At 41.1% G+C, this 22,156-nt stretch overlaps 1 protein-coding gene across 6 annotated transcripts in view; it reads left to right on the plus strand.

Annotated features, from left to right (window-relative positions):
* CD2AP (CD2 associated protein) overlaps positions 1-22,156 on the plus strand; it is a 138,200-nt gene that overhangs the window by 58,476 nt on the left and 57,568 nt on the right. For 5 of the 6 annotated variants that reach the window (XM_075923392.1, XM_075923390.1, XM_075923391.1 and 2 more), the window contains 4 exons: positions 403-503; positions 8,862-8,982; positions 10,783-10,970; positions 18,134-18,242. In XM_075923392.1, coding sequence (XP_075779507.1) covers positions 403-503; positions 8,862-8,982; positions 10,783-10,970; positions 18,134-18,242 — 519 coding nt within the window. The remainder of the gene's footprint in view (positions 1-402; positions 504-8,861; positions 8,983-10,782; positions 10,971-18,133; positions 18,243-22,156) is intronic. The other variant, XM_075923393.1, reaches the window with a different exon arrangement.

Below are 22,156 nucleotides of genomic sequence, written 5' to 3' on the forward strand. Positions count from 1 at the left end.
CTGGAACAGCACTATAGGTATCAGGTAGCTGACAGCTGTTTTGATTGTTGCAGTCTTCTCATAAGAAGAAGTTTGAAAATAATTGGACTATTAATCTATGACTCAGTCATGTCAATAAAGCTTTCTGTTAGTGTGCTGGTAATTGGTAGTACAGTATGTTTACTCCCATGTAATTGGCAGACTGTAAAGCTTACAAACGGAAGCCGTCATCTAGCTCAGAGCTGGATTTATACTGATGTAAGAGGACAGTTGGAAAACTAGAAACTAAGGAATTGTAGTTAGCTCCTTGGGGTGATTTATAAGTGTATGTTCAAATATGATCCTTCAAAGATTTGAATATGGAAAAATACACAATTATAGGCAGTTTAATTTTAATTGTTTTTATAATGTCCCTTCCACCAGAGTTAAAGAAGCGGCAGTGTAAAGTGCAGTTTGAGTATATTCCACAGAACGAGGATGAACTGGAGCTCAAGGTGGGGGATGTTATTGACATTAATGAAGAGGTAAGTTATATTACATAACTAATCCCCTCACTTTTGGCCCAAGTGAAACCTTTTTTTGGTTTAAATGTTGCAAAAATGTGAGGAACGCATGATTTTCTGTTTCTAAAATTTTTAGTTTGGAGATTTTTCTCTCATAGGAATAGTAAAATATTAAATTAACAAACGCCTAGTCTATAAGTTATTCAGGGAGTAATATTTACATTAGTAAATCATGTTCTATTACACATTAATGTCCTAAAAATACTTTGCATGTCTTTATGGTTGTACATGTGAGCTTTGCCTGCAGGTTATTTTGCTAGATGGACTCATGTTATTTCTGTATGATAACTTATGAGCTCTCACACAGCAGTCAGGGTTAGTTGAAAGTTGCGTTCCTACACCAGACTTTTACTGTTGAACCCTTGAACAAATCAAATTACCAACAAATGTGCAGTAGTTCAAATCCGGTAGCCATTCCTGGGCAATACAGATCACCATTGCCTTCTCTTAGCATTATCATACTAAATACAGAACGCAGTTAAGAGGTGGGAGCCAGTGCCCAGTTCCCCATGAGCACTGGATCTGCCTCCACCCACCCCACGCTGCTGCTTCCAATAGAGAGGCAGCAGTGTGTAGGATGAGGGGGGTAGCTGGGAACCAATACAGAGTCCGTGAGGGTGGGGGCAGGCAGGAGCCAGTGCTGGAGGGAGCCAGTTGTCCCCGTCCCCCCCATACTGGCTTCATGGTGCCGCCTGTCCCCCTGCACCTCTCCCTCCAGCGCTGCTGCCTCTATCAGAGGAAGCAGTCCGGGGAAGGTGGGGGGAGGGGGGACACGGGAGGCTACGATGCTCCTAGTTGGCGTAGGCTCACCATGGGCAGAGGCTGCTCCACGGCAGCAGCCCCTGTCTGTGGGGCATCTGGCTGCTGCCATCCTGGCTCCCCTTGCCAACTGGCTCCCGCCTGACACCCTACACAGGAACTTTCGCAGGAACTGTAGCATAGAACCTTTTGGAAAAGGTAAGCCTGATCCCAGAAGTAGCCATTTTCAGAGCTAGGTGCAAAACTTATTCTTCAGTTCAACTTTCTCAAACCTGCACATGCTTTTCTAGCTGTTTCTCCCAAAGGCTACAAAGGAGGGAAGGGAGACTTTACTTTCCCTTCCATTTTTAGGCACTTGGGAGGCACTCAGATAATATATTATATGGGGGCCACTTGTGTTTTATTGGCTATTTTTAATATGCAGTTTGATGTGTCTCTAGTTCTTCAGATAAGTGTGAACTGTTACCTGAGAACTGATAGCCTCTCCAGAATAGCACATGTTGCAAAAAAAGGGCCTTATATATCCAGAACACAGAGAAATTCTCATGATTTCACATATTACAGGTCAATGAAACTTAACCCTGTATATATTTAGATAATTTTGAATAAGGAGCGGAAGTGCTTTAACAGATTGTGGCTTAGCGATTTCTAAAATCACAATACCTAAGAAGTGTTCACTGCTCCAGGCAAATCTCATATTTTTAATGCATAATTAATACTTAGGTATAAACACTGATAAATTATTTGTCAACACAGAGAATATTGTTCATTCAACAGGCATCTTTCATTGATGTTAATAGTGAAATGTTTAAGAAATTGCAGTTCTAAACCTTTGATGCCAAGATCTGAATTCTTAGTTTCACAGGATACCATGAATCGTACTTAGCAGCCTTTATAGAATGTAAAAGATCAACGACAGTATTTAAACAAGTTACTTGATATTTTTTTTCCTGGAATTCTTCAGCTGTCTCTGTTCAGATATATAGTAGTCACTGTCATTCATCATATGGTTCATCAGGTTTCCAAGTGATCTAATGATCCTGAACTGATGGGAGGGGTGATTCTGTAAATGTGGTGGCTGCTGCAAGGACTACTGTCAACATCATCTTTGATTTTTTTTTTTCTTCCGGATCTCCTAAAGAGTTCAATATCCAGAAAAACTGTAGAGTAGCTGGTAGCTGTGTTTCACCAATCATGCAGCAGGACACTTCTGTAGAGCTGTGTTGGTGATAATTCTAATGTAATTTAGGATAAAGCTGACAAAGAATGAACTTGGTGATGTTTGGTGCAAAACTGTATGCAAGACCAGCAATGTGAACTATGTCAGGAAACCATCACAAATGTAAACATGCCCAACAGTTTTACCTTATAAGTTGCTGATTTCCCTAAGGGACAAAGTGCTCTGTGGTAAATCTTGTGACAGAAGATACAGTGTAAATGACAATAACTTAATTTTTCTCTCTGAGGCTAGAGAGAATTCTGTGGACATGTGCATGTTTAGTGAGCAGGGGTGGCCGCTCATTGACCCCGAGAGGGAAGGACCCCTCTCTGAGCCCACGTGGGCCAAGCCGTGTCCTGCCCCTTTGACTCTGCAGAAGCCAAAGGGCAAGGTAGGGAGGATAAAAGCCCAGCCCAGGAGCTCAGTAGGGTCTCAGCTGCCAGAGGAAGGAGAAGCCTGCCCTGAGCTCTCAAGCTAGGAGGGCCCTGAGGAGCTTGGAGAGGCTGAGGACTGGCCCAGAGGGATAGGCCCTTCCTTGAAAGAGGAGACCTTCTACACCCTGCCCAAAGGTTCAGACTACCATGACCCTGAGAACCAGCAGCCAGCGTGGAGCCAGGTAGACGATGAGGGGAAGATAAGCAGTGGCCCAGGAAAAGCTGACCACAGTCAGGCTGATCTCATAACATTCTAGAGTGTGTCAGCGTGTTGCCGGCCGGTTCCCCAGTGGCAGCCAGAGCTGCCACTGCTAGGGCCCTGGGCAAGGATAAAGTCTAGTAGTGGGGTCCCCCTGCCACTCCACATATCAAGTGGCAGTCTCCCCCTACCCGCTTGTGCTTGGAGAACAGTGTTTGTTTGCGTGCCCCGCCCTGAACAAAGCCTAGGCCATACTAACTTTGAAACTGCCTCTGTTTGCTGCCCTGTCCTGAACTGGGGCTGGAGCCTCACTAATTGCAGGGCTGCTTTGCTCTGCTGCCTGCCCTGAACCAAGGTCTGGGGTTTATTGACTGTGGGACAGTGTTTGTATCACTGCCTGCCCTGCTCTCCGGGCATCCAGTTTGGATGGAGCCACTAGATTTGTACTTACAGGCCTGAGCACCGATGACAAACACAGGACTCAAGCGGCTGTCTTACACAAGCCTGAGTACAGGTCAGGATCCAGGACTCAAGCAGCTGGCTTACCGCTTGTTTGTATTAGAAAACATAAACTATGCCAGATTGAATCTCTCAAGAGATCTCTCTTCCCAGTGGCTGTCAGAAGAGCTTCAGTAATTATTCTGTTTAAAAAGTGTTTGTTCATGTTTAAAATGCATATGCTTAAACTGAGTATAATCTTCCTGTTGCAAGCCCTTTGTTTCCTCATTTTTTCTCTGTTACCCTTATTCATCATTATTATTATTTTATTTGTATAACCATACTGCTTAGGAGCCTCCAATCTCATACATTGTGCTAGGTCCTGTACAAACACAAACCTAAAAGACAACCCTTCCCCAAACTGCTTATCATCTAAGCTAAACTAGATGGTAAATTAATTGTCTGGGACCTTCTCTGTAGTAATATTTATTACTTCTGCTTAACGATGTAAAGGACTAGTTGACTATTGGATGGTATTTTGAATAGTCAACTAGTCGATATCCCCCTTTTGCTGCTTCTATTTCATAGAGACCGCAAAGTGGGGGAAGGAGAACTTCAGAGTGAGTACTCCAGGTGGCTCTTCAAAGGGGCAGCCGCTGCACAGCTGATCCGTGGATCAGCTGTTTGGTGACTGCACCTTTAAAATGCCACCTGTGCACCTTTCAAAAGGGCAGTCGCAGAGCCTGGGATCAGCTGGAGACTTTCCAGCTGATCCTGGGCTCCCCGCAGCATTTCCCCAGAACCTGGGATCAGCTTGGGAAGTCCTGTCATTGCACACTCATTCATTTAAGAGCAAATATAACAGCGGCCGTATTGGATCGGATCAAAAGTCCATCTAGCCCAGTATCTGCCTTTCAGTAGTGAGCTGATATTTTTAAATGTGTGGCTAATGGATCATTTGATTTAAATTATGTAACATCAATGTTCCGAACAATATACATGCTTACAATTGGTCAGTTTTATTAGCAGCACAACAGGATTGTTTTTGACTGAAGGTTGGAAGTGAACTGCTTGCTTAGGTCAGTTTCTCCTCTGTTAAGGCATCTGAAAATCTGTATTTTTATCCAAGTTTTTGTTGCAGTGGCCATGTTTGAGTGTTTCCAAGTAACTTCCCCAGTGTACTGATGGAGTTTAGTGACTGTAGTAATAGAGCATCTCCCTCTTGTGGTCACTTCTGGACCTGCTGCATGCAACTGTGATGCTGTAAAATTCCAAATATCCAAATTTTTCATGGGAATAACAAAAAACAAAACACAAAAAACTTGGCTAATTGGGAGTCAATTTACGTGGATTTTATATTTCAGTGAGAGATGCATGACAAGTTAGATGTTTAGACAGAGAAGGTTTGGCTTTTTAGGGCTATAATTCTTGTAACATCCACTTGATTTAACCACACATCTGATTGTTGATTTGTGATTCTGTACCTGGCAGAGGCAGGAATTTAACCAGGAAAGAAAAATATTCTGTTCATGTTTTTATACCGCCCTATTATACTGACTATTACTAAGTTATGCCATCACCTGAGAGAGGAAGAGGTGAGCTTAGCTAGAAACAAGAAGTGGAGTTCACATTTCTGTACCTCACATTTTTGGGAATTGTGGACAGCACTCCTGTAGGGAATCTTAAGGGTGGGTGTATGGTTTTTTTTTTTTTTTTTTTTTAAAGGATCTGGATGAATGGAAAGGACTGTCCTCCTCTTGTGACCTACTTTTTGCCTTTGAAGATACTTTTCTAATGTTCCACATGTCCAGAAATAATACAACCTATGTTAAATTATTTTTGTTAACATGTCACAAATGTATGTACTATATTTGGCACAGAAAGTCTTTTAAATTGTTTCATGTTGTATCAGTGATTGAATTGAAACTAAATCTTTTGTAATCTGGGCATTAATATAATTTCAGAACAGAAAAAGATTATATGAAATGGAAAGCAGAGCCTTGATTAGCTAAATTTTTAAGATTAAATAATATCAAACTTCATAGCTACTTAGTATCTTATCAAAGCAAATACAGCTATTTTTTCACATGGTAGAATTCAAATTCATAATTAAATTTCTTGCCAGAATCATGCATGTTATTTCAAAAGTCAGGATTTTTTGTTGTTGAAGACAGCATGGCAGTGCTTAGGTGTATACGCTCTCTATGTTGGATTCTCTCATTGGCCAAGGTAATCCACCTTCCTGAGAGGCAATAACTAGGTTGGCTGAGGAATGATTCCATCAGTCTAGCACTATCTACACAGGACTTGGGTTTGTTCAACTATGCCATTCACAGGTATTGATTTTGCAAATGCTTGAGCGATGTATTATGCCGACTTAATTTTCGACTGTAGGCCAAGTCTTAACCAAGTGGAAATGTTTCTTATGTGGATGCCACTGAAATGTATGTTCCCAAAAGCTGTGAAGGTATTCCCCTTACGTATTCTCGACTATCCTCTTTCCCTTAAAACAGTGTCCTCCCCCCCCCTCAACTCTTTGTGGTTCTACCTGGCAGAAATCAGTATGTACCACAACTCCACATGGTTACTCAGTTTTTTGCCTATCCACTGACTACAGGGTCTGGAAGAGTCTAATCAGAACCTGTCCACCAGTAAGGAAATTTACTCCTAAGTGGGACTTAAACCTTGTTTTTTTTTCAGTGTTCACAAAGCTTTCATTCTAATCTAATCACTGGCTACATGTTTCACATCTTCGAAGGTTGCTTTCCTAGTGGACATCACCTTATGCATGAGGTGGGCAAGCTCGGAGCACTGATAACAGATCTGTCTTGCACCATCTTTCATATCTCACTGCATTTGCATCTTCCATTCACCTCCATAGTAGTTTGTTTCACGTGAACTTGTCAATTCACTTACCTGTGTTTTTCCCAAAACTATGAGAGTCCGAAAAAGAAAAGACTTAATTTCGTCCAAGTGTGCTACTTGCAATAAACAAATCCAGTCAGAAAATATCCCCATTTGTTTATCACTTGAAGAGTTTGAGGTCAAGCTCTATCATCTAAAGATCTCTAAATGCATCTCAAGTGCCAGTTCTCTAATGTTCCTCTGCTTCATTGGGTGCAGGCTCATTCTACAAGAACTCAGGTAACATTAATGCCATTGCTTCAGGAAATACCTCTAATTGACATTTGCAAAGCAGCTAAATGGAGTTCGATCCACACGTTTACAACACATTATGCTTAAGTTCAGGACTGATACAGTCACCCACAACTGAATATAAATAGGCACCAGCACTCCATGAAGAAGAGCAAATTAGGTACTTTTATTCGGAGGTTATTCAAGCTGTGGGGTCCCTATTTATATTCTTTTACTTCCTCTTGTTCCTCTCTGCTTTGAATCATTCCTGGTTTTGTGGTGGTAGAGAAAGATCTGGAGAGAGAGTCTGTCTTCTCTGACCTTTAACTTCTTGGTTAACAACGTAAAGAGAGAGAGGGGGCCTGGCATGAACCAATGTTTCTCTTACTCGAGATGCATGGAGCATGTGCAGTACCCACAATAGAATATGGATAATGATTATTCATCTTGAAGAACCTTGAGTAACAATAAGGTAAATAACTTTCTCTATGGTATTGTACCCAATACTGCACTTGAGGAATAAAACTTCTGTGCACTATCACCTTCTCCTTGAAGTACACTTTGGATTGCCAAAATTTGAATGGGGCCTGAGGAGGAAACTGGCAAATTGTGATAACTGGGCATACAGTTCCTTTCTTTTGCTATTTGGAAGCATTTATAAGCAGGCTCAGGACACCAGTTTCTATTTACATGCCATCTTGAATATGTCAATCAATGGGTCCCGGATTTATAAAACCAGTGTGGTATAGCTTTAGAATTTTAAGTGCAGATCAGTGACAAGGGAAAAAACCCTAACATCGACTACCCAAAAATAGTCGTCATCTCATTGAGCAGTCATATTTGAGAACTGTGTTTGTCTGTAACTTTAAAAACGAGCCATCCTGTGAAACCTTAGAGACTAACAAATATATCATGAGCTTTTGTGGGCAAAAGCCATTTCATCAGAAAGCTCATGATATAATATATTTGTTAGTCTCTAAGGTGTCACAGGATGGCTTGTTTTTAAAGTTACAAAGAAACACAGTTACCCCTCTGAGACTTTTGGTCAGAAAGATGATCCTGACACACACAAACATGTCCTCCAAAGGGCAGTCATGGTCTTTGCATTCAAACTGTAAATATTTCCACTTAAATGAAGAAAATGATTTTTCAGTTAAAAAGCATGCCTTAGATCAAGCACAGAACCTGAAACATGAGACTAAAGCATACCACGTAAACAACGTCAGTATTTTTTCCTGTTACATTTTGTCCTCTGTAGGTAAAACAAATCTTCAAACCACAGAGCAAAACAATAAACTAACTTTTGGGGTGTATTTAACTGGCACTCATTTAAAAAGAATCGATCATGTATATTATAGTTCTGAAATGTTTAAAGTGATTGTGATAGCATGTGTTTCATATAATGCCAGCAATTTTTTTTAAATTTCTTTATCACCTAAGTATGTTGCACTATTTTAAGTTCTGCTTTAAATTATACTATTTCCTCAATAGTTTAATGATACCTCAGCTGAATTTTGGAGTGCCATGAAATAACTGATGCCTTATCCTCCCTATAATCTGGAATACCGTGAGAAGGACCAAGAATCAAGGGGCATTAAAGTTCACAATGGTGTCCCAATGACTTTTGCTCCTAAGCAGGACTAATATTTTCCCATGGCAAAACACTGAACTTTTTTATCTGTGTTTTACAACCAGTTAATACTTTTCCTTCCCTTTACATGTGGATTACTTGATTACTGGGAGTCAGCATGCCTGTAGTATGCTACTTGGGAAAAGAGAGGAAAAAAAAGATTGTCCACTGATTATCACTTTCACTTTCACATCCTTTTTGCCACTCAAAATAGGAGTAAGTGATGTGGGTTCCTTCTTATACTGTAGAATAATTGCTGTGCTGAGAAAATTAGTGATAAAACACATTTCTTGAGATGTGGCTGACATTGTATCCTTCAATTGTCTTCATTCTAAATTTTGTTGAAGTTTTGCAAAATATTTGCTAGCTTCATACTGTGTATTTATAGTGTCTTGTGATATAATTTGAATTCCTACTTTTAGCTAGTGCCTCCTGTTGGTTGCAGTAGCAGTGAGTTTGTTTCCCTTTGCTTTTGTACTAATATGAGAAATAACTCTTTTTATAGGTAGAAGAAGGCTGGTGGAGTGGATCACTAAATGGCAAGTCAGGATTATTTCCTTCAAACTTTGTAAAAGAATTAGAATTGACAGACGATGGAGAAACACAAGAAGTCCTGGATGATGCAGGTAACAATCCATCATGTAACCCATCATATTTAGAGTACAGTGCTCTTATAGTCACTTACTTCAGGAATTTAGTTTTGGAAAGCTACAACAATAGTGAAAGGAAAGTTACATAGATTGTAAGCTGTGTAGTTATGTCTACACTACAGTGTTATTTCTAATTTGGCATTATTCCTCATGGACTTAGGCTTACCAAATTCAAAATAAGCGCTCCGCTATTTTGAATTAATTTCGAAATAGCGGTTTGGCTGTGTAGACACTAGTAAAGTTATTTCCAAATAATAGCTGTTATTTCGAAATAACTTTGCGGTGTAGACATACCCTGTGAGGGCAGGGACTGCACAAGTAGAACTTTGGCAACAAAGAAATAATTTGAGAACCTCACAAAAATGTTGTTACATAACATTTTTTCCTCTTTATGACTCCAATCACAAAAGTAATGTGAAAGACCTGATTCTGGAAACACTTGTCCCAGTGCATAACTTCACCAATATGAGGAGTATTTGCACGCTTAGAGTTAAATCATGGATTGGGACTTACATGTATAGTTTCTTTGTCAAGAAGTAAGTATTTGGGTTGTTTTTTCTCACTCCATCCTGACAGCTATGATACGGCCAGTTAGCACTAAGAATTTAATCTGAATAGACTTCGTAATAGGCCTAAAGCAATATAAATGTGGAAATTTAAGATACTTCACATGAAATGTTGAATTTTAGGAGGAGGGGATGCTAGATTCTCTGATGACCATTAACCGTAATGTATGATACATCCCCATTATGCTGTGTCTTGCATCCTTGATAAATTTCCCATTTTAATATTAAAAGCTTAACAACTATAAACTCAGATCAGATTTCATCCAAAGTGATAATATCCTAGACATTTGAATGTTTTGTGGTAATAGGTCATGGCCAGGAGAATGCAGTAGTAGACTTAAATAGCTGAAAAGCATTATTCTGTTAATGGGGACTCCAAGCAGGTATATAGTTTATAGGAAATGCAATCACTTAGTATAGTTTCTGTAAACTGTAATTTAAAGAAAATTTACAATTTATTCACTACCATGGTGTTGCTCATATGGACAACTTCATCTGGTGAACTCAATGATATTGAAAAGTAATATAAAAATAAAATCTAGATAATTTTTAACCTGTTCATAATTAGCTCTTTAAAAATAACAATACTAATTGAAGTGAAATTGATTTATTTTTATTAGTAGTTTTGAGAGCTGGTGAAAAAAATTAATTTAGCAACTTTTATGGAAAATATCCTTTCTATAATGTTTAATTAGGCCACAATTGCCTTTTCGCTGTGGCTATTCAAACATGGAAGAATTAAATAAGAATAATTCCAAGTTGAGTAGCTACTGCTGCTGAAATCAATAACACATGTAAAATTTGGCACACCATGTTCACATAAAAATACTAGGTCAATAAGATACATTAGCATATTTCATCAGAATTGGTGGAAAATGACTCGGGTCTCATTGCCTTCTGGCTGATGTTTGAGAAGTCAGGTCAAAAATCAGTGATCTGATTGCTTGATTGTTCTTAAGGGCTACCAGTTTACATTTGGTGTAGAAGTAGTGTAGTTGTAAACTGTCTTGAAATGCTTCACAGATGTAGTGTCTTCCTAAATATCTAGCTAGCAGAAAATGTGTGAACTTAAGGATGAAACTGCAATTCTAAGGACTATTTGGCAAGACCAGAGGATACAATTTCCTGATTTAATTTCCAGACTGACTAATGAATTAATAAATGCCAGTATTACTATTCATACAATAACCATTTTCTCTCAAATTTTTAGAGTCTGTTTTCACTGGCTCTTCTTCACCTGTGACCTCTCCAGGGAATGGAAATGAACCTGGAGCTGGATCAATAGCACAACCAAAGAAAATCCGAGGTGTTGGGTTTGGAGATATCTTTAAAGAAGGTTCAGTGAAACTTAAAACGAGATTATCCAGTAATGATTCAGAGGAGAAAAAGCAAGATAAGGTTTGTGGGAGCCCATATTTGGGCATGCTGTTTTGGTTTGAGAATCCAAATTAAAACCATATTTTTAATATCTCTGTTGGGGAAAAAAATCCCTTGGTAATTAGAAAATCTTCTGCCCTAGGATCTTACAGATGTAATTCATTAGATCTCTCAACACCTCCATTTAAGATCCCCTTTTCAAGAAAGGTGAATTTGATGTTCTCTCTGCTTTTCTGTATCTTAGTATATAGTAGGACTAAAAAGGGAAATGCACATCAGTCCTATGCTTTTTGAAAACTAACATATTTCAAGTAAGCTTCAGTAGACACAAAACAGTGATGGATACCATCCATTCAAAATGATCTCTCTAGATTGTCACAAAGCAGTGGGAGAGGAAAAAGAGAATAGTATCTCCTAGTACAGATGATTTGAAGAGATGCAATAAACCATTTTATTATAATTTTGTGTGCGCACGCGCACACACAATGTTTTTGTGAGACTTCCTGATTTCTGAAGTAGAAATAATAAAAATGTCCTTACTTGTGATATTTTTGTACTTCTGATACAATTAATAACTACAGAAGTGCATGAATCATGTCATTTGTTATTTTTAATTTCTTGATTTTTTTTTAAAATGAGGCTAAGATTGTTTTCTACTGTAGTAATAGGCAATACTGTACTGAAAGGGAAAAGTTCTGCAGTTAATGAGGACAAAGCACCTGATTGCAGTGCACAATGGAATATATATATGGTTGGAGTATGCAACCATTTTTTTACTGGTCAAACTGTTTAATATTTCACTACATTACAGGTATTTCAGCCTTACCATTCATTGTTGATTTTTTTAAAAAAAATTCTTTGCCTGATCAGGCTGGTGATCCCTCTAGTCTAGTATCCAGTCTTCCTAATCCTCATTTAATTGAAATTGTCTTATGCCTGAATTTTGTGTTTATATTCCCACTAACATTGTAAATCATTGCTAAGTTTTTATATCTTAATTGTAGAGTCAGGCATGCCCAATGCTTGGGGTGCTAGCCTGAAATTTTGCAGGCTTCAGTTAAATTCTGTGCTCTGCCACAGGCTTCCTGCAACCTTGGGCAGGTCCCTTAGTCTTTCTGTACCATGGTTTTATCACCATTTTGCAGGTGATATATGTGTGTGACATAAGATGTGGGTGAGGATAAATACATGAAATATTGTGAGGCACTTAGAGACAGTGGATAGTAGTTGACATTTACCTATATAAATGTCCAGTCCTTTTTATGGCTCTTGTTGAGTTCTTGGCTTGGATGTTACCTTCTGACTGAGGGTTCCATAGGCTTACCTGTCTGTTGTGTAAATTAAAAAAAAATTAAGCAATTTGCCATTCTTTCTTCCTTTATATTTTCATTCTATGCCCCCTTTTCCCCTTGTATTATGAGAGAAGACACTTGTAAGTGCCTGATCTTGCTACATCTAACTCAGTTCTGTTTGGTAGGGAGCTGGCAGTGATTAAGGGAATATATAAGAACATAAGTACGGCCATACTGGGTCAGACCAAAGGTCCATGTAGCCCAGTATCCTGTCTGCCAACAGTGGCCAGCACCAGGTGCCCCAGAGAGGGTGGACCGAAGACAATGATCAAGCGATTTGTCTCCTGCCATCCCTCTCCAGCCTCTGACAGAGGCCAAGGACACCATTTTATCCCCTGGCTAATAGCCTTTTATGGACCTAACCTCCATGAAATTATCTAGCTTCTCTTTAAACTCTATTATAGTCCTAGCCTTCACAGCCTCCTCTTACTTATATAGTTACTTTTATGCGGAATTTACTTGGCTATGATTGAGACTTCCACCAGTGTTCATCAGTGCTTAGCATTTGAATAGTGTGCTGGATGAACAGATTCTGAGAGGAGAACAGTTAAAATGTTGTGTGATTAAGCTTTCCATCCTGAGCTGTTGTGCACAATAGTGCATAATTTATATACGAATTCATGCCTGGTTCTTAAACTCTTGAAATATCTAAGCAAAGTGGTGTGCAATAAAGACAAAAGTAGCAACCACAAAATTATAACCTAAATAGAAAGAGCGGATTACTATATGTTTTGCTAAATAAAAACTCACTGTTCTGACCATTGTTTTGTCTCTGAGGCTATGTTTAGACTGTAGGTTTCTTTTGGAAGAACCTTTTTTCGGAACAGATCTTCTGAAAAAACTTCTTCCAAAAGAGAGCGCGCGCGCGCGCGCGCACACACACACTGAAAAAGCGGTCTGCATTTAAGCTGTGATTACTATGGATGGAGTGGTCACCAGGGCACCTGTGCTTTTTCCTCTTTCTTCTTCTCTCGAAAACTCCCTCTTCTCTGTGCACCCACGCCTTTTTCAGAAAGAGCTCTTCCTCGCACAAAGAGGATTACCAACGCCGGAAAAACCCCTCTGGTATTTAGATTTACTTTACACTGCAATCCTGTTGTTCTGAGAGGTAACTCAGGTTTTGTTGGAAAAATGGATGTTTTTCCGACAAAACTCTGTAATATAGACATACCCTGATATTTATATGGAATGATATGAAAGCCTATTTAAAATATGTTGTATAAATTAACTTAAAGTATTTCAGCAGACTTTTTAAAGCTGGCTGAATATATATTTGTCTAATCTCCTTTCTCTTAGTAAGAAATATTGTAAGCCATTACAATTTTATTATAAATATCATAGGAAGGATTTCAGAGATTAAGTAAAACCAATCACTCAAGTGTATTGTGAAATTGGTTCTTTATAAGCATATGGGATGTATCTTATTTCCTTGCTGAGTGATGTGATTGAGTACTATTATCCTATCCAGGATATGTTTGTATAATTTAGAGTCTAATGGGTGAGCAGACTTTATACTGTGGGGTTTACTCAAGCAAGCAAGCAAGGAAGAATGTATTTTTGTTTACTTAATAGGCTTATCCTATAAACTGTTACAGACTTTCTCTCTCTCCTGATCAGAAAGACAAAGCAAGGAAGTTAAGTGAGAAAATAATATGAATAATTTAAAGGATATGAAATAAACTGTTTGAAACTGAAATTGTATTTAACATACCCACTCATGTCTGGTATTTTGCCAAAATAATAAAGTGCCTGCCAGAATGTGATACTTCTATAAGAGTTAAATTTATAGAGATTGTCTCTTCTCCAAAGAGTTTTTGCAATCTAGGACATGCAGAAGACAAGGGTACTGGCTGACCCGGAGCAGGGAATTAACTTTAATGAAGACTTCAGTAGAATAGCACTTTTAAAAATATCATAATGTGACTCACCGACTCTGATATTGGAGTGGTGGGAAGGAATGCATTAGTTGTTGATAGCTGGAGAAAATATGCTTTTAGGAGATGTTAAAAAGAGATGAGGCCTTTGCACACTGGTACAGAAAGGTAGAGTCCAGGCTTACTCCACTGTGGTATGTTTCAGATCGACTAAGTACCTTTGGACAGTGCACTGTATTGCAAAATACAGGATGAAGTTTAGTTGACTTCAGTACCTTGGCCAGATTCCAACTTAGGCATTTATATTCTGCCTACCTAAACTTCAACGTGCATTTTTAATTGGATATAATTTCCTACACTTTCCCCAGGGCTGTTCCCCACTCTGGCACTCTCAGTGCAGAAGATGGGGCTCCACAAGAGACCTTAAATACCTTGCCTCTTCTCTATAGGCTTTGCTTACAGAAACTTCCCAGAGTCACAGATTCACTAATTTTTGGAGGGGAAGAAGGGGTAGCTGTGACTACCAAGTGAAACAGGAAAAAAAAAACCCTCTTGTCTTGAACCCAGGAAGAAAGGACTTGGACTTCTTCCAGAAGGGTGCCCCCAAGCTCTTTTATCACAAGAGAGCTTGAAAAACAAAGAGAAAACAAACTGCATTCTCTGGTAGCTGACCTCTTAGTCTTAGGCATACAGACAAACCTGTTTCTTTCAGGGATACAAGAATCAAATCATCACCACCTTAAGGTGATTTTATTAACAAAACAAAAAGATATACTTGATAAAGCATACTTGGTTGCTAGTTGTTACAGAGCAAATGAGTAAAACAAATTAAAACACAGAGAACATCTCTGGGTATGCTCTTAGATAGTGACTGGAGGAATGAAGGCATAGATTCACACAGAGAAGTTTAACCAAACAACCAAAACAAAGAAAAATACCGTGATTGCAACTAAAAACACCTTTTCCCTCTATTCATGATCCGTGCTGATCCTTACTTTAAGGCCCAGTTCACTCCTATTCTCAGTATTTTTTTTATAGGGGGAGGGATAGCTCAGTGGTTTGAGCATTGGCCTGCTAAACCCAGCGTTGTGAGTTCAATCCTTGCGGAGGCGATTTGGGGCAAAAATTTGTCAGGGATGGTACTTGGTCCTGCTGTGAAGGCAGGGGACTGGACTTGATGACCTTTCAAGGTCATTTTCAGTTCTAGGAGATAGGCAATCTCAATTAATTTAATTTAAAATTTTATTTTATTTAATTCTCATTAGGGCACCTGGTGCCTTCAGCCCTTAACTTAGAAGACACACAAAGAGCAGACCAGATATCTGTCCATTTCAAATTACAGCACTGTGTTCCATTGGTTCTTTTGGCCCCCTGACAACACCCTTGCTAACTACCTGAGTTTAACCCTTTAGTCACTGAATGCTGGCTTTGTATGCATCACAGATGCTCAACTAGTTTCTTTTTGGAGGTAGTTTATTTCAGTGCAGGGTGGACAGATTCCTTAAATGGCATGGTTACCTTTTAGGGCTGTCAAGCAATTTAAAAAATTAATCATGATTAATCATGCTGTTAAACAAGAATAAGACTCCAGTTGACTCCGGGCTCTGCATTGCACTGCCTGCATTTCAAAGGGGCATGGGAACCTCAGATCAGCTGAGGGGGTGCTGCCCCTTTGAAATTCCTTCGTGGTGTTGCAAAGGGGCAGTGCAATGTAGAGCTTGGGGTCAGCTGGAGTTCCCAGTTGACCCCGCACTCTTTGCAGCACTGCTGCCGTGGTGTTTAAAAGGGGCAGCACCATGGGAACCCAGGATCAGCTGTGTGGGGTGCTGTCCCCTTTGAAACACCAAAGGGGCAGCACAGCGCAAAGCCTGGGGTCAGCTGGAGTCCCCAGCTGACCCCAGGCTCCGGGCAGGGCTGCCCCTTTGAATTGTGGCCATGGCATTTGCAAGGGGCTGTGAGAGCCTGGAATCAGCAGGAGTCCCCAGCTGACCCTGGGCTCTGTGCAGGGCTGCCACTTTCAATCACAGCCGCAGTGTTTCAAAGGGCAGCTCTGTAGGAGCCTAGGATCAGCTGGAGTCCCCAGCTGGTGCTGGACTCTGCTCCTCCTGCCCCTTTGAAACATGCTGGCAGCGTTGAAAAGGGGCAGCGCTGTATGGAGCTCCGGATCAACTGGAGTCCCCACCTGACCCTGGCTCCAGGCAGTGCTGCTCCCTTGAAATGCCGCCACTGTGCCGAGAGAACCCAGGGTCAGCTGGAGTCCCCAGCTGATTCTGGGATCCGCGTTGTGCTGCCCCTTTGAAATGCTGAGGCAACGTTTCAAAGGGGCAGCACCACAGCTGGTCTCGGCCTCTGCTCGTACTGCCCCTTTGAAATGCAGCGGCAGCATTGCAAAGGGGCAGCACCACAGCTGGTCTCGGCCTCTGCTCGTACTGCCCCTTTGAAATGCAGCGGCAGCATTGCAAAGGGGCAGCACTGCAGAGCCCGGGGTCAGCTGGTGACTCCAGCTGATCCCAGGCTTCTACCACACTGCCCCTTTGAAACAGCCTGGCAGCGTTTCAAAGGGACAGCACTGCGGAATTGCCTGTGATTAACACATTAAAAAATGAATGCGTTAATTGTGCTCTGCATTAATCACAGGCGTTAACGTGCGTTAATTGAAAGCCCTACTTTTTAGTGAAGAGTACTCAAGTAGTGATAGGATCTGTTAGGCTTGTAGGCTTAAGCTCTACAAAATTTGATTTTTAACATGTGAAAGGGGAAGATCAGTGATCCTTGTTCACGAGAATGGTGCTTACTGATATGAGAATTTTCAGTAGGATTACTAAGGTGATTATCAGCTATAGGATCAGGACCTAAGTTTCTATTTGATATAATTTGGAGGAAGAGTTGGTCAGAAAACAGTTTTTCCATTCTGCAAAAGTTTTTCAGATTTAATTTTTTTCTATTCCTTGTGGAAACTGAGCCCTTTGTGATTTTTTGGGAGTGGGGGGAAGAAAGCCGTCCAAGTATTGCCAGGATCCTGGAGGTCAGGGATTTTGCCTAAGATATGGGAGACTCAGGTTCAGGTTTCTGCTCTGCCTGGATTTTTCCCACATCACTGATGAGTACCCTCTAGGATATCTCTAAGTGGTTTTAAAATTCCACCCTAAACCTAAGAAATCTTTCTTGACCAGTTTGCCCAAACTGATAAAATGTCCTTGAAAAGTTTCAGCTTCAGTGAATCGGCGTTTTCTGACACAATGTTTAATCAAAATTCCTATTTAGTTCTGTTGTGAAGAAAATGTCTGAAAGTAATTGAAGCAGTAAGAATCTGTCTGTTGGCTCTGTGAGCCTGCTGAAACTGTCTCAGATAGAAGAAATGTGGTATGTTATCATAATGGGATATTAACGCACAAGCTTGAGGACAGATCAAATGTCTGTAGAATTAATTTTGTAGAAAACTCCAGCTTATGTTTTTATCTGCTTTGGTTGAATGCTGTGGCAGATACTAGGAATAAGCAGAAGGCAAGACTAGCAATTCTGTCACTTTTATTGCAGCAGTTTAAGTAGTGGAGTCCTATAGTTGTCTCTTTCTCTAGTTGGTAAGTACTGAAGCTCTCATTTGGACTGAATGATGATGGAGGTGGAAGAAGATGAAGTTGCTCTTTGGCTACCTCGCCTCCAAATCAAAAGCAATACTCTGTTTTCAGTTTACTGTTAAATCAGTGGCCTTAATATTGTAGCTATCTGAACGTAACTAAATTAAATACATATTGCAATAGTCTCAAAGAATGAATGCAACCTTTGATATATGAAATTAATTACCTAATTGTAAACTAGAGCTGTCACCATTTCAGTTAAATCATGAGAAGGTGTCTGATAGCCAAATCAAAATAAAATGCTTATAATTTTGCGCACTCCCTTTTTAAATAAGTTACTGTTGATTTTTTTTTTTTTTTTTGGTCTTGCATTTGTTTAGCCATCACCTAGCCTTCCAGCAGGACCAAAACCAACCCAGTTTCCTAGTGTAACAAAAGGAGAACCTACAGCTGATGTAACAAAAGTAGATACGGAAAGCAAACCAAAAGGTAAGGTTAATGTATTTTTGCCTCTGTTTTTCCATGTAGTCATAGAATCATGGAAACGTAGGACTGAAAAGGACCTTGATCAGTCATCTAGTCCACTCCCTGGCACTGAAGCAGGACATTAAGTATCACAGTATTATGTAGTTATGAAAGTATATAATAAAGTAACTCATTCTGATTATTAACTTAGATTTTTATTTACAAAAAAAATACTTGGTGCTTTTTCAGAGTCAGTGTCTTACAAATACTAAGTAGGGTTGGTTTAACTGTACTTTACAGATTGATGGAAGCCGAAGTCAGAGGTAGGGATGTGGAAGTGTAACCGTGTGCATGGTTAAATGAGCCTGGTCTCATTGGTTAACATTCATAATTACATGCAGGCTCCTGGTACATGTGGGGAGCTGGCTTAAAAGCCTCCTTCTGGCATATACTGGCTCCCAGGGAGCTGCCTGTGCTCCCCCCACTCTGTGTGTAACCACTGAAATTTGTAGCGGTTACGTAGGGATGTTAAAATGTGTTTGTGACTTCCCATATTGCTGCCTGTATTAAAAGTATTCAGATAATAGAATTACAGATAAAATCAAATTAACATAGGAGCTCTGTCCTTAAAAACATAAGGCCTCATTTATGCACACAATTGCTCTGATTTAACTAAAGATGCAAAGTCCTGTATGGACAATTTTACATTGATAGAAGCCTGGCTTCTGTAGGTTTAGATTGCTTTAGTAAATATTAAGATTGTGCCCGTACCAATATAACCTGTTTCATGTGATATTGGAGTACCCATAGAGGCCTTATGGATTGAGTTAACTAAATATGGCTTTTGACATTTTTTTGGGGTCTTGTCCACGTACAAACTTGACATTGGTTTGCTTAAAAAGGCATTTTTATATGTTTAGTTAAACTGGTGACGTGGTGATTCTCCCCTTACTCCCCCACAATGTAGGTTTAAGATAAAGCTCAAGTGTAAGCCATACTTTCATTCTAGGGGACTCTGTCCTGGGAAATAGTGACTCTTAACTACCAAACCCCCAAATTTTTTTCAATCAACTAAACACGAGCCACTACTGTAGTGCAATACTAGGATCAAAAGAGCTAGCATTCTGGAATGCATAAACAAAACCTTTAGGAAGAGCGAGCATGTATTTTATCTTTATATTTGGTATAGGTGTGGCCATGCTAGAATCCTGCATCTAGTGCTGGTGCCCACAATTCAGGAATGATATTGATAAATTGTAAAGGGTTGAGAGAAGAACCATAAGAATAATTAAAGCATTGTTGCCAGTAAAAATAACATCTTTTTCCTAAAGAAACTACAGCTTTAGCTTTTCAGTGTAATCAAATTTAGACTTTTCGAAGGACAATAGCCGTGACCACTGCTGCTCCTCTAAAACTGAATCTGTGAATGATCTTCCATCTTAAACTGCAGTGTAATAAGAAATAACCTTTACTGCCAGTTTTCTTATGGTGCAAGACTAGTTAAAACACCATAATCCCTTTATAGTTATTTCTTCATTAAATATACTGTTAATAACTTGTTAAATAGAGTAAGTGCTGGAGAAGTGGTTGACATTTTTTTCTGTAACTCATCATCTTGGAGTTCCTGGTTCTGACAAGCTACAGGTTGGACCTCCCTGGTGTGGCACCTCTAGGACCTGACTAGTCCCAGACAAGGAAGTTTGCTGGACCTGGGAGGTCTGAGAGAAGGGTGCATCCCCCTCCCCACTGAACTGGAACTGCTGGAAGTCTTGTGAGCTGTAGCAGAGCTCCTGGTAGCCCTGCTGTCCTCACGGCAGCCCTGCCACACTGCCGAAACTCTGGCTGTGGGCTCAGCTGCCCCACAGGCTCTGCTGCCCCATTGGCCGGCTCCACTCCAAGCCACTGGCAATCTCTGCCGCTAGGGCTGTCTAGTCCAGCAACATCCATGGTCTTGCCAGACCACAGGCGTTCAACCTGTAGTAAAATGACCAAATGAAGATGGTCTTTGGCTACACTGGGGAAGATCCAAATACCAGCTATTCAGATGCTCTGCTGGGCAAAGTCTCTAAATTAATTGCTGAGCTTCTAGCAATCCCATTGTTCTATCAGAGTAAAATAATACAAGATTAATAGTCTTGTTTGTTTCCAAGGTTATACCTAATCATAAATTCTTTTCATAAAAAGAAATTCATAAAATTATATTCTCAGACTATCACAGATGTGTTTACATTAGGGAAGTTAAATTTAGTTTAATCAACTACATTGACTAGTTGATTTGTTGATAAGTGGGGGAGCTGCAGCAGGGTTAGCTTCTGGCCCTAGGAGTGAGTTGCCAGGTGTCCGTTATTGTACCAGACAATCCAATATTTGCGCACTCTGTTCAGTAAAAAAAAATCAGAAAATACAAAACATGTGCAATGGCTGGTATTATCTGATTTTTTTTTCCGGCTGTACATGAGGCGGAAGCCTGGCATGGGCGGGGGGAGCGGCTGGGAGTCCCGGCTGGGAGGTGGGGCCACAGTTGCTGCTGGGAGTCCTCAGTTGGTTGAGTGTGAGGAGGAGGAGGGGAAGACTCCTCCTCAGTCATGCGTCACTGGGAGCCTGCGCAGGACCTGCAGCGAGTGCCCAGGTCAATCCTGCTCCTCCCCGGCCATTTTGCTCACCCCCCCCTTCCCGGCCAGCTGGTTCTCCCCCACTTCCTCTCCTGATCTCCCCTGGCCAGCGCTGCTGCACCCCTCTCTTCCCCCCACCCCCCCGCTATGCTTCCTGCTGGCCCGTTCCTTTTCCTGATCCCCCTTGGCCAGTGCCGCTGCACCTCTCCCCGCCCCCGCCAACTGTGCTTCCCGCTACCCCTTCCTCCCGGCCAGCGCCGCTGCACCCCCCCACCAGCTCTGCTTCCCGCCCCCCCTCGTGGCCCCTGATCCCCCCCTCCAGCTGTGTTTCCCGCCCCACCTTACTTCCCGCCAAGAGGAAGAGGGCTTATCCTGCGAAGAGGGCTTATTTGTTTGTTTTCAAAACTATATCTCAATTTTACCTAAATTAATTCTTACAAAAATATATTAAGAATAATATCCTTCCTGCCCCTCCTGGCTGATCTCTCTCTCCCTCCCCTCTCCCCCCCCGCCGATATCCCGTAGCCAGCCCTGTTCTGCCTGACATCACCCCCCTCCCCATGACAAGCCGTGCTTCCTGTTGGCTCCCCCCATCTCCCCTGGCCAGCCCCATTGCGCATACGCCCTCTCCCCCACCCCCCGGTTAGCTGTTTCCAGGCACCTCCCCCTTCCTGGCCAGCACCGTTCCCTTCCTGGCTGGTCCTCCTCTCCCCTCCCCATATGAAGTGTGTCCGGGTTTTTGTTTTTTTCTTTAAACGACTACCTGGTAATCCCTAGCAGTGATCCAGGTTCTTTTTTTGCTCAACAACTTTGCCCCCCCCCCTTCTTTCCTTCAACAAAATTTTTTCCTGGTGTTTTTTTGGGGGGTGGGTGGGTGGGGGTGTTCGGTGTGTTTTTGTTTCAGCCACTTGGCAGCCCTACCCAGGAGCTAACCTAGCGGAGGCTCTGTCTTTTTAAATGTATTAAGAGGCAGCAGGCTTTTAATATATTTAAATAGCAGAAGTGTGCAGTATCTGAGACTGGGTGCGAGCCAGAAATTGTCAGATTGCCATCTTGTGCCTGGTCCCTCTGCCTCCCCTGCCCACCACAGAGATGGTGCTGGGGAGAACCATCTTTTAAGCTCCCCCCAGCACTAGCTCCTGCTTTCCCTCTCCCCCCACAGCTGCCTCTGATAGAGGCAGCTGTGGGGGGAAAGAGGAGGAGGCGGCGGGGAGAAGCAACTAGTTGATAGTCAACTAGTCGCTCACATTCCTTGTTTACATAGTTTAATCATAGTTATATAATTTGTAATTAAACTATAAGGACCTACGTCTACAAGTCTTGTGC

This window comes from Pelodiscus sinensis, chromosome 3 (genome assembly GCF_049634645.1).
Source record: "Pelodiscus sinensis isolate JC-2024 chromosome 3, ASM4963464v1, whole genome shotgun sequence".
NCBI lineage: Eukaryota > Metazoa > Chordata > Testudines > Trionychidae > Pelodiscus > Pelodiscus sinensis.